The sequence below is a fragment of the Carlito syrichta genome, unplaced genomic scaffold, assembly GCF_000164805.1.
Source record: "Carlito syrichta isolate Samal-C Ts95f unplaced genomic scaffold, Tarsius_syrichta-2.0.1 Scaffold316274, whole genome shotgun sequence".
Classification (NCBI taxonomy): Eukaryota; Metazoa; Chordata; class Mammalia; order Primates; family Tarsiidae; genus Carlito; species Carlito syrichta.
In genome coordinates this window covers 200,788-214,259 of record NW_007260370.1, presented here as the reverse complement: position 1 = coordinate 214,259, position 13,472 = coordinate 200,788, and the positions used below count along the sequence as shown (strand labels likewise).

The window sequence follows — 13,472 nt, the reverse complement described above, 5'->3', positions numbered from 1 at the left end:
CCCCGCAGCAGGGAGCTGGTGAGCTACCCTAAACTGAAGCTGAAGATCATGATCAGGGATAAGCTCGTCCGCGACGGCATCCACCTGAGCAAACCCCCGTACTCCCGCAAGGTAAGGAGGTGCCACGGGGGGCGAGGGGGTGGACGGAACGCGCGGCGGGAGGGGACGCGGTCCAGCGGCCGTGCCCAGGCTTGGCAGCTCATTCCAGGGGACTACAGGGAGGCCAGGATGCTTTGGGTGTCTGGGTCGCTCTCCTGTTTCCTTTCTGTATTCGCTCTCTATTCCTTTCTGCCTGGTGTTACCTGTGGTTGGTAAGGCGCGATCCCGCACCCAGGTGTGTTAAGTCTGGTTCCGGGTAGCCTCCAGTGCTCTCTTGTCAAGAGTTAGAATCGCGGTGCTTCTCCTGGTAGCAAAGGCAAATTCCTAATGTCCCCTGTAGTAGTGTTTCGGTCTGAAGGGTACCAGGAAAATGATTAAGACCTACATTTTTTTTCGATCTTTTTTTCTTTTCTTTCCTTTTTTGAGTTTTGAAAAATTTGCTCCCAAGGAAAATTGGCAAACTCTTTAAAGAGTGAGATTTCGTGGTCTGTCTCTCTCAATTCCATAAAACTGAATCCTAGCCCTGCTGTAAATTTGAGAAGTGTACCATTGATATTCTAGGGTCCTGGTTGGGGAAATTCTAGGGGGGAAAGTTAAGGAAACACGTGTCAGTCGACTTGAGATAAGTTTCTAAACTTTACTAAAATGCTAAGGACAGTGGAGATAATAAGGGCACAGAGTGTGCTTCAGAGGTCTGTGCTGTCATGAGTTTGGTGTATTATTCATACAGATGGGAATGAAGTGACTTCTAAATATTCTGTGTGGACCCGCGTTTGGGAGAAGATGACAGAGCACAAGGAAGTGACCCAGAGAGGGATTCTCTGCACAGGGACCTCAGAGGAGGCTGGGAGTTCTGAGAGGTAGAGTGGGCTTTGCATAGTTTACAGAAAGTGTTAACTTTCCCCCAGAGCCCTGCTTCTGGCCCTAAGTCTGTTCAGTTTAGGTTTCTGCAGCTGTCTGAGAAGTGGGCCTTCATTTGACTGAGCACCTCAGCTTGAGAATCAAGACTTAGAGAAGCTTAGGGAGAACATGATGAAAGAGATACTCCGCTGGTGAGGAGGTGTGCAAGAACAACATCCTAACAGGAAATGCAGATGATCTCAACGTTGTGTGGGCGTCTTGGGCCCTCATGGTTTTGCTTTACAGTCTTAGGTAAAGGTCATTGTGCCTAGATTAAAGGAAGTTCAAGGGAAAGCTTTGTAAAAAGTAGATAACAACACCTAGGGCAGAAGGAAATAAGGGGTTTAATATTATCTGTTATTTTGCAGGTGAGATAGGTAATTCAGATAACCTGCTTGCGAGTATAAATTAATTGGTTTTCTAAGGAGGATGATATCAACAGGGCAAGTTAGGAGGACAGATTGCCTCAAATTAAACACATGTTCCAGTTACTCACTCTTGACTGAGCTACTGAATTATTCCTGGAGTGGGAAAGGAGAGGAGAACACCATTCTCCCAGGCAGTTGAATCTGCAGGTCTGTCTAATGTGGATACAAGCACTTGGTCATCAGTGTAGAGGTTGATCTTGGACACAACAGGTCAAGGGATGTCGAAGCCAGTTAGATGTTGGTTACTAACATCCCAGGAAGTCAGATAGGCTTGGGCTGAGAAAATGAGAGTGCCTGCACGCATAGTGGGGGCACAGTTCAAGCCCTGACCAGAAAGGGCTGCAGACACCAAGGTATGTCACTACAGGGCTTGCTTTGGTTTCAGGAAAAGTGCTGTGTGATGGGACTGGAGGTGATAGGGGTGCTCATGAAGTGACAAATTTTTACTCTGATTCTTAAAAAGCAAAAAAGACAGTCCTAAATATCAAATTTAGGAGCCAATAAGGATTTTAAGGACATGAAACGTCTGAGTATAGGCTTTGAACTGTGGTCTCCTGCCTAGATCAATGAGTGGTACGGTAGTGTATCTGCATAAGTGCGATTTATTTAAGAACATTTCAACTCGCGTTGCAACACTACTTACTTCCCATGTAAAGAATTATTTCAGTCAACTTTGCTTTTATATAAATCCCATAACAATAATGTTTGATAATAAAGATACGCCTCTGTTCACTTTCTATGCATATTTAATTCTCCTTCTCAAACGAATGGAAGAATACAGTCAGAGTAGAAGTGTTTTCATTAGCTCCTTCATGGTTGCTCCAGCTGGGACCAAAAACATTGGAGCTGACAGACTTTATTGTAAGAAAGAAAAAATACACATTGAAATAGGAACTGAAATGCAATCAGTGTACAGGAAACTGAGTATCCAGGTGTGTAGCACCAGATCACGCTAGTCATTCTAAATTTGCTGCTTATGTGTGCATGGCCTCTTAAGTCTTAGATTTTAAATAAGAATCTGTTTTCTGTGCAGCTTGTTTCTTCATGACCAGTGCTAGGACCTTTTCTTTAAAATGTCATCCACATCCGAATTTCTCCATACTCCTCGGCTCTGTCATGATCAGAATGCCTAGTGTTCACCATGTGCACTGGAGTTCAGCTGAGTGGAATGGGCTTCCACATCCTCTGCAGTCATTACATCATTGACACCTGTGATTTTGTACTTTGCTGAGAATATTAGATGGATTAAAGATGGATTATCCCAAAGGTGATCAAGAGTAGTGGGTCTTTTACAGAGGAAAGTAAGTTGAGGAATTTTTCCAAGAATTCCCTAACAGGATTGTAGGATTTGCACCGGTAGTCATTAAGTTAGCCTGGGTTAGAGATCAGTGAGTTACAATGTGTAAAAAAATTTCACTTCCCAAAGGAAGTCTATAGCTTTGGAAAACCAGAAATGAAATGATGCTGAAGAGTCCCTCTCTGCCCTGCATGTAGCATCTCTGACCACTGGGATTTGTACCATTGCAAAATGGGGACAATATAGTTTTTTTTTTTACCAAGTCTCTCTATGCCACACCTTCTGTGGGCCTCCAGGCTCTGCCCTCTGGGCACATAGAGTCCAACAGGAAAGACATAACATAAGGAATGAACAATAATGATAAAGTGGGATGATTGTCTTGCTGGGAAGCACAAGATGCCATGAGCGGTGGCATCTAATCTAGTTCACAGAGAACTGGAACCACAGCAGGCTTTCTCTAGAACTGTCATGTGACCTCAGAACTGAAGGGTGAGCAGATTTAGCCTGAAGAGGAGCAGGATCTAAAGGGAAAGAGTGTTCTAGACAGAGAGAACAGTATATGCAACGGCCAGAAAAGGGAGGAAGTTTAGCATGGAACATGGTTGCAAATGGATTCTGTTTGACTGACTCAGTGAATGCTGGGAGGAAGTGGTAAGAGATGGAGAGATGGGTAGGGTAGTGCCTGGTCCTGGATGGCCTTGAAGTTCTGTTGAGGAGTTTGGAGTGTATCTAGAGAGTGGAAGGGAGCTATTGACAGATGCTGACTAGAGGCAGAGCAAACAATTAGGAAGTTGTTGTGGTGTCAGGAGAGAGATGCTGGTGGCCTAGACTTCATATGACAATTGACTAAGAACAGTGGAGGGAGAGTTGACAGAACTCAATGATTGGATAGTAGGGTACAAGGGGAGAGAGACTGGGATGATATGCAGATTACTGGCTTAATACAGTGGTGCTGTTGCCTGAGGTAGGAGACCCAGGAAAACAGCAAGTTTGTGGGAGAAAGATGTTACCTTCAGATTTAAACCTACAGAGTGTCAGATGTGGTGTCCCCTTGTGGTTGTCTAGTTGGCAACTGGAAATAAAGCTGTGGCGCAGAGGAGAGATTTGGAGCAAAAGATACAGATTTGGGACTTGTCAACACACTGAAGCAGTGTCTATGATTGAGCCAAAGAGGGAGGAGGGGGAAGGGACCAGGACTGAATTCTGGAAGATACCAGGATTTTAGAGGTGGGTAGACGAAGAGGAAACTCCAAGAGGGGCTGAAAAGGGTGCGCAGAGAGGTGGGCAGAAAGCAGGGGAAGGAATGTTCTGGAAGCCACTGGAAGTAGTAATACTCAGGAGGCATTTCCAGAATAATGACCAGAAAAACAAGAACAGACTCACTTCTAGGGGGGTAGCGACCACACCATCGAGGACCTTTGTCACAGCAGGTTAGATGATGGGACCGGTGAGAGTGGAGACAGGGAGCATGCACAGTTTTTAGATAAAGTTTGACTGAGAAGATAGGATGAAGGCTGCAGCTTGAGGAAGACTGAGTCAAGGGAAGGATTTTGTGGGTTTGCTTGTGTTCAGAGCATGTCTGAATGTTGGAGGGAGGTAGCCGGAGAAAGGAGATAGTGACGGACAACCCAGGAGACCAAGGTCCTGGAGGAGGTGGGCCGGAATAGTGCCCAGGGTACATAAGGGAAGGATAGGCTCACTTCCACTTCCAGTGTGAGGGGAGCACCTCCCCTGCGATTGAGGGAAGGGAGGAGGGAAGGATCAGGAGACTGGGAACTTTGTAAGGGTTATACCAAAGAGCATGCATTTCTCTGTGTGACCAGATGGTACTAGTGAGGGGGGAGATGGAGAAATAAGAGGTTTAGAGGGAACACGGTGTTAATATACAAATGTTAGATATGATGCTCTGGTGTTTATGACTATACATGAATGTAAACATTATACAAGAGAATCTATAGGATTATACATGATTGTGCACATATAGAAGATACCCTCACCATTCATGTATTTGGGGTGCAGATTACAGGTTAGGTGTGATGTTTTGTTGAGTTCTATGATGTTAATTCTTGGGGGGGTTGTAGCAAGTATGAAGGTTATGGTGCTGTAAAGGTATTTTATTTCTGGCAGACTTGGCAAAGCAGAAGGCAGGTCTAAGGGTGGGTGGGGGAGTCTTCTAGATTTTTTCACTGAAAAGCTGCTCCTTGCCACATCTTCCAATGAAAATTATTTGCATTAGCATAACATTATTTAATATTGTTGTAGGAGTGTTGATATTCATTCACACCTAAGTGTGAATTTAATTAAGTAATAAGACTCTTGTGGTAATAAGGCTATTTATAGATATTTTGACCTGGGATGAAAGAATTTGGAGACACAGAGGTAACTTCGATGTCTGAGGCCAGAGCGAAGTATTTAGAAGGGAAAGAGAGAGGTTGGCAAAGATGTGCTTGTGTCCTTTGGAGTTTTGCCTTGGGTCTTGGCAGAAGATGAAATGACAATAAACATGCCTTCTCCCAGGAATTCCTTCTGACTTCGTGACATTAACAGGGACAGGTTGGACACTGGTAAACTTCAGTTTTCTCCAACTCAATCAGTGTCCTCAAATATCCTTAACCTAGCTCCTTCTAGGCTTGTTTGTTTGTTTTCAATGCCTGCTCGGAACACTGGAGAAAGAAGGGGAGAAAAAGGATACAAGAGCTTGGCTGGTGGTAGTGGTTGGGGGTGGGGATGGCTGTTGCTTTCTCTTCTCCTTACAGTTTGGCTGTGGAGTTCCCAAATAAGTGAGCCTCAACCATCTACCTTCCATCTTTCTATCCTTCCATCATCCAGCTGTATGGCCACTCATCTACTTGTCCATTCACCCATTCATCTTTTCTTCCTTCCATTTAACAATACTGAGCACATGCCATGTGCTAGGATTAGGATTAGAATAAGGAGTGATCCCAACTTCTATAGGGCGAACTGTAACCTAGTGCCTGGTGTGTGGTAGTCACACCACATCAAAGTTGAATGTTATTTCTACAAACATCAAGGATTGAAGAATGGTGTGCTTGTGTTGTTTTCAAATGTTAAACAGAGCGTCAACTCTGGTTAAAACTTGAGTAAAGATAATTAATGATGAAATTTAAAATCAAAATATGTTTGTTCCTTAAGTGTTATCGAAGAAGAACTGGGAGTTGAAATGTTACTCCCTGCAGGACATTTAAAAAGAATACCTCTGCTGCAGGGTGGGGACAAGGGCAGGGCCAGTGAGACACCAAGGTGTGAAATTGAAAGAGATGCTCAATCTCAGTGTCATGAAAGTCCAGACTATACTGGAGGGCCAGCCACCATTAACAAAATAATTCACTTATCATGGAATCTGACATATTAGTAGGTATTGTAGGCATCCCCCAATTCTCACACTAAATCACTTACTCTCCTTAGTGTGATACCTGCCATCAAGAGCCTAGAATCAGTGCCCATCTATCAAACAAAGAAAACATGGTTTCTGTGAGTTTTGGCAGCCTGTGACTTCATCCAAGTAAGAGTAGTGTTATGCATTCATAGTAATGCTTTCTGCTGACTCTATATGAGGTCTGACAATTAAGTTCACACCCATCCTAGAAAAAGTGCTGCATACCTCATTGCTGAATATCACTGTGGTCACCTTCAAAGTATTTCCTGAGGGAAGTTATCCACTGATGCCAGCATCCAGTCCACCTATCAGAGCAATTTTGGGACTCTCTTTCTGGAATGGCCATCAGAACCATATTCGTATTACCCTTGATGTCCTGAATGTCATCAAAATGTCTTTCTTTCAATATTCCCTTTATTTTTGAGTAAAGAAAAAAGCCCTTCTTTATGGCTACATAATATTCCATCATATAAATGTACCACATTTTTTTATCATAGTCCAGTTTCGATGGCCAGCACAGTTGGTTCCATGATTTTGCTATTGTGAACAGTGCTGCAATAAGCATGCATGTGCAGGTATCTTTTTTGAAGAATGATTTGAGTTCCTCTGGGTATATTCCCAGTAGGGGAATTGCTGGGTCTAGGGAAGGTCATTTTTTAGTTCTTTTAGAAATCATCACACTGTTGTCCATAGAGGTTGCACTCGTTTACGTTCCCACCAGCAATGTAGAAGTGCTCCCTTTTCTCTGCATCCTCTCCAGCGTCTGTTGTTGTTTGTTTTATTAATGCTAACCATTCTTACTGGGATTAGGTGGTATCTCAAGTGTGGTTTTGATTTGTATATCTCTGATGATTAGTGAGGCTGAGCCCTTTTTCATGTGTCTATTGGCTGCCTATATATCTTCTTTTGAGAGATGTCCGTATCCACTTGTATGCCTAATCCTGAATTGTACCCCTCATCTTTAAAATAAAAAATATATATAAAAAATAAATAAATAAAAATAAACAAACAAAAAAAAGTAATTGGGGCAAGGTGAATAGGGAGAGTTATTTGTTTCTTGGCTGAGAACTCCCTCCTGGGACAGTGCTGTGTGAGCTGGTGCATTGTCATGATGCAAGAGCTCCTTTGGGACCATATTTGCACTCACCTTTCTCATGCCTAGATTTTCAGTTGAGATTTTCCTGTTTCTCTATGAATGCTTATTTGGTCTGCTATGCTTCTCTTAGTCCCCTCATGATTTTGATGCACAATTTGATGAATTTTTGCAATGTTTTCTTCAGTTCTGCACATTGCTAGCCGTCTTGACCTCTCTCCATCAGTGACTCTTTCTCTTTTCTGAGAAACAAGTTTGATCCATTTATACATTGTCATTTTCTTCATGTCATTATCACCATAAAGTCGGGCTAACATGTCCCTGATTTCACTTCCACTCTTGCCAAGTTTAACAAGAAATTTAATGTTTGTCCCTTGCTCTAATTCAAGCTCCAACATTCTCGCAATGGCACACAAAAGCATGCAACAACAATAATGAATACTACTCAGCAAGACACAACAACACATCGGCATGAACATAACTGGGAGACACTGATATGCCAAGGTTCAGTTTTTTGTATAGTAAGCGTACAGTGGCAAGTTTGCAAACGTTAATTATCATGCCCCGTAGTGTCGTGGTTAAGAGCATAGACGCAGAACCAGATGGCAGTGTTCAAGTCCCAGCTCTGCTCCATGCTTGTTCACTGTTGGCTCCTCTGTGAAAGGTGGGCATCACTAGTGACCACCTCATAGGGTTGTGCTGAAAATGAGATGAACTAATACTTGTGAACTCATGAAAACAAAATTTGTATCAGTTGCCTAGAGTTTCTGTAACAAAGTGCCACAAACCGAGCATTTAAAACAACAGAAGTTTATTCTTTCACAATTCTGGAGGCTAGAAGTCCAAGATGAAGATGTTGCCACGCCTTGCTCTAAAATTCTGCCCTGTGAGTCACCTATAGGGGCCCACCAAAGGCTCTAAAGAGCATCCCTATCTCATACTGACACTTCCAGCAAAACTGGATCCTCTGGATCATGTGGCCAAGTGGCAGAGCAACTTGCATAGGTAGCAGCCTGGACCTGTTGCTGGGCCTTCTTTTGTTCTGGGCCCCACTCAAATCTAGCAGCTTTTGGAGTCTCTCAGTAAATGGGTTGGTGTAGCATACCCAAATGAGGAATGTGTTGCCTCCAAAATTCAAAGAGGCTCAAAAAGGATTATGCCTCCTCCTCAGTTATAGGAAAAGCCAGATGAAACAATGTTTTTTCACCTTAGAAGGGATATCTTGATATGCCCCAAACTACTGGGTGCTTGAAAATTTCACTGAAGTCCTTAAATTTTTTTTGGACCGACTTTTTACCTTCTAACATGCAAATCTCTTACCAATAAGTCAAAAGTAGTTGCTTCATCTAGATCACTAGGTCCAAGCAACATAATGTTATCAATGTAATGGACGACTGTGATGTCTTTTATTTTATTTTATTTTATTGAGCTGGGGTCTCATTCTGTTACCCAGACTGGAGTGCAGGGGCACAATCACAGTTCAGCACAGCCTCTAGCTCCTGGGCATAGGTGATCTTCCTGCCTCAGCCTCCAGGATAGTGAGGACTACAGGCACGTCACCACATGCAACTAATTATTTGTTTTGCAGAGACAAGGTCTGGCTGTGTTGCCTAGGCTGGTCTTGAACTCCTGGGCTCAAGCAATCCTCTTGGCCTCAGCCTCCCAAAGTGCTGGAATTACAGGTGTGAGCCACCATGCCCAGTCCCTTTATCCACTTTTAAGCCCTTAAAAATATGCTCTTAGTAGGTATCCATGTTTGTAAATGCAGAAATTCCCCCAAAAGGCTTTTCAAAACTCTAAAGTCAATTCCCTATGGATTTGCAAAGAGCGAGCACCAGACGTGGTCTTTCCAATAGACAACTAGTTCAAGGTACCTGTGTCCTGAAAGGGGAGGAATTAGGTAAATTGTACACAGATATCAGTAAAACGTGCAGCACTTGATGGGTTAATTGGAATTTGGCTAGTGTAATGGTGTTCTTAAGGCTCTTCATTTGCTGGTCCTGCTGTCCTTCGAAAGCTCTCTCCTCTATATTGCCTTATCAAGTTTGACTGGAATCATAGTTGTACTCATTCTTTTCTCCCCACTCTTGTGTGAAAAAAAAGACACTAAAGGAAGAGGAGCAATGTTAAGACTACCCTTGTGAACCTTGTCTGCTCTTGGGTAGTTTTCTATGGCATGCCATTAAAAATATGGTAGAGAGAAGGAAAGGAAGGAAGGAGGAAGGGAGGGAGTGAGAAAGGAAAGGAAGAAAGGAAGAAAGAAAAAGAAAAATTGCAATTCTTTTCAGACTATGTTGAGGTGCTCAGATTCTGGTTCACCAGAAATGTGTTTTAAAATGAATTTTCCTGAAGTAAGGTGAATCAGATGGCATGAACTTTATCAAGGCTGGTCCTTAAAATGGACAGGGGCTATCTTGAGGTGCTTTGAAGAACATTGTCCATGGTGAAAGCAAGTATGCCAGGAACCATGATAGTGCATAGCTGCTCAAGTTCATACCCTGCGTAGAGCTAGAAACAACACTGAGTTCTTGGCTATAGCCAAGTCATATTATCATTGCTATTAGTTTGAGTTGAAAGGTTTTCATGGGTTATTTTCTAAGTTGTGTGAAAAAAAGCTATTTCAGACCAACCACTCTTTCGGACTTGGGAAGGCCCTGGGGGAGGAATCCTTGTTTTCAGTCAATATAAAAACTATTAAGGACCAATAACTGTGGATCACGCCAAATGGCATTAAACATGCAATCTGTCTTACATAAAGACTAAGTGACATCTAATAGTTTAAAGAGATTTCATTACTGCTTCTAATTGAAATAAATGGTCTGTTGCTCTCTAAATCTTACTGTTACATTTCCATAAAGTTATAAATGCAAACAAAATAAGACCCACTTTGTTTGGAACAGGTTAGGAAGATAAGGAAAACAATTGATGTGTATTCTTTAGTTACCAAAATCATAATAGGCAGATTTAACAAATTTTAAGACTTTTTCCTTTTTAGAATGTAACTAAAATTTATAATAAGACTAGAGGTATTGCTACTGTATTTGATACCCAGAGTACATAATTTTTAATACCCCACCTCTATATGATAAAATTGTTTAAAGTAATAGTCATGCAGTAATACACAGTAATTACTATTTTCTTGATTTCTTAGGTTTTAAAATAATTAATAACTAAACAAAGGAGTACATTTCAATGTTAAAGTACTAAAATTTAGTAAAAATATTTCATCTATGAAATGGAATTTACACTTACTAAACTATTACACTTTGCACTTAGTACTGTGTTTCACTGTTTTAAATATTTAACACAAAATAACTTCAGAGTTGTCACATAAGAATAAAAAAATTGAAGTAACTCTAATTTTGTTTGTTTGTTTTTGCCAATCATGGTGCCATGATCGTTTATTTCAAATTGTATAACTCAGGAACATGCAGTACCACGGAGGAGACAAGTCTATGTTACAAACCTGTTCTTGAACAGGACTCATAACCAAGTTTGAGGGGCCTCTGAATTAATTCCCATTCTTATTAAAGGACAAGTAATAAAAGATGATAATTTGAAGCTTGTATACAGAACATTAGAACTCACTGTAGCTGCAGCAATTAGAATTCAGGCCAACAAAAGATTTTTCAGGGAGAAGTGTTTTATCACTGACATTGTTTAAAATTGTGAATAGAACATGTGAATCATAAAAAGTTTTGTTTTTATTGCTTGCAACTGGAGTGAACCCTTCCCTCTGTCCTGTCCTTGCAAGATATAAAGGAATGTGATCATTGTAATATGGTTTTAGAGAAGTTTTTTCTTCTGTAAAGTGATGCCAATATCTATGTTGCAGAGTTGTATGAGTTAATTGGGATAATACATATGAAATTGCTTCATAAATTCTAAAAGAACTTTATAGATTTATAGTGTTCTTATTGATAGTGAATAAATCATTATGTTAACAAAATTTTAAAAATATTTCTATTGAAAAGTAAAAACGCTATATTGAAAAAATTTGGAGAACAGTGAAACTGATCGATAAGGAATTTTAAATGGTCTGTATTACAATTTCTAACATACCATATTTCTTTAAAAATCATTTTATCTGTAGGAATATCTGTTTTGTATAGATGTATAAAACTGGCATCATACTATAAGTGCCTCATACATATACTATGTATACACTTACATGACATTCCTATGTCACTGATATCATTTGAAAATGATTTGTCAGGCAACCCTTTTCCAGGCCCCCTCCCACTTGGGAGCTTTTTTTTGTCTTCTTAATAAACTCCTGCTTTCTTACCTCAAAAAAAAAAAAAAAAAGAAAATGATTTGTCCTCCAGCTTTATTAAGCTATAATTGATAAATAAAAAGTATATATATATTACAGTATACAATGTGATGTTTTGATATATGTATACATTATGAAATGATCAAATCAAGCTAATTAACTTATCCATCATTTTCACACTTATATTTGTGTGGTGAAAAGATTTAGGATCTAATTTCTTAGCAATCTTCAAATAGATGGTACATTACTAACTGTAATCATCATACTGTATAAGAGATCCCCAGAACTTATTCATTTTGACTGAAACTTTGTACCTTTTGACCAATATCTCTTCATGCTCTCCTTCCACCAAAAAAATGATTTTTGTACTAAGACATAGTCTGTTTTAGGTTAATACCATAATTAATTTGAGGATTTCCTTATTGGACTGAACTATTACCCATGTTATTATTAATTATTATAATTTTTTTAATTATATGAAAGTGTCATGTGTGAGAAATGGTATTTCATGATTCCTTGAATTACATTTCTTAGATTACCACTTTATGTAATTTTACATTGCAGTTTTTTTCTACTTATGTGTTTCCTGTTCATGATACTTATTTTTTTCTACTGGTCTTAGACCACATCCGGTTGCATTGCAAGATCTTTTTATGTATTAAGGAAAATAATCATTATTTCAATCTCTCTTTTGTAATTTATTTTCCTTACAAATCCCCTCTTTAGTCCAAAACATTTCCCTTTATCTCCTATTAATTATTAGCTTCATTTTTACATTTAGTTTTCTAATGCATTTGAAATTTATTTGGTATATGATATATGGTAAAACTCTAATATTATATGTAATTGCATTTGCACATGTAGTAATTTTATTCCTTACTTTACAGGAATTATAGCTCTTTTTCTTTGTTCTGGTGTATTTCATTGGCTAGAATTTATATATATCAGTGTTACATAATAATGATAATTAGGCATTCCTGTGATTTTCCAAATTTTAATGGAAGTATTGCAAATATTTTGCAATTAGTATTCTGTCCTTGGCTATCAGTTTAATATAATCTTCATGATAATAAGAAAGCACCCTTCTTTTCCTAATTTTGTGAAAATTTTTATTGGGAATGAATATTTAATTCTATGGAGTAACTTTTAGGCAACGTAAAAATAATCAAGAGTTTTCTTTCTTACTGGGCCTAATGTGATGTATGAGGGTGGACTCCCAAAAACCAGAATTTATTTTTAAAAATTCTGTATTATTCTTACATGTTTAAACTTCAGTCATCTTCAAAGTACTCTCCATTTGATGCAATACACCTGTTGAGATGCTTTTTCCACTGCTCAAGACAGTTTTTGAACTTGTCACTTTTGATGCCTTTTAGTGTTTCTGCCATTTTTTGTTTCACCCTTCCACATGGGCAAAACGTTTCCCTTTGAGGACTTATTTCATTGGGGACACACAAAAAAAGTTGCTTGAGATGAGATCGAGTGAATAGAGAGGGTGGGGCATGGAGGTCATACCATTTGGGGTCAAACTGCTGAACGCTCGCTCAGCATGGTGTGGGCTGGTTATTCATGTAAATCATCCATCATTAAATGGGCACATACTTTGAAAGAATCTCCAAAAAAATGTCATGGAAGCTGAATGCAGTTTCTCACAAGACCACTAGCTGGTATACCAAAGGCTTTCTAGAACATTTACCTAATTGGGAAAGCCTGTACTACAAGGGGCCCACCCTCCAAAAAAATTCCATTTTTTGAGGGGGTTATCATATTACAATAGTAGAGTTCCTAACCTTAAGTCATTCTTACATAGCTGAAATGAAGTAAAAATCAAACGATGTCTTTTGAAGAAAACTGAGTGTGGGTAGAGGAATTTATAGCAATCTTACTCTCAGATCATTGTTACATTTTTTTTACATTATATATCTTTTCTTTCATGAGTAATGTTTGACATTTACCTTCAGTTGTGTAACTACTTCGACAGT

The 13,472-nt window shown here is 39.7% G+C and overlaps 1 protein-coding gene across 1 annotated transcript in view; it reads left to right on the top strand.

Annotated features, from left to right (window-relative positions):
• SAMD5 (sterile alpha motif domain containing 5) overlaps positions 1-13,472 on the top strand; it is a 47,194-nt gene that overhangs the window by 703 nt on the left and 33,019 nt on the right. The window contains exon 2 of the mRNA XM_021706982.1: positions 1-111. Coding sequence (XP_021562657.1) covers positions 1-111 — 111 coding nt within the window. The remainder of the gene's footprint in view (positions 112-13,472) is intronic.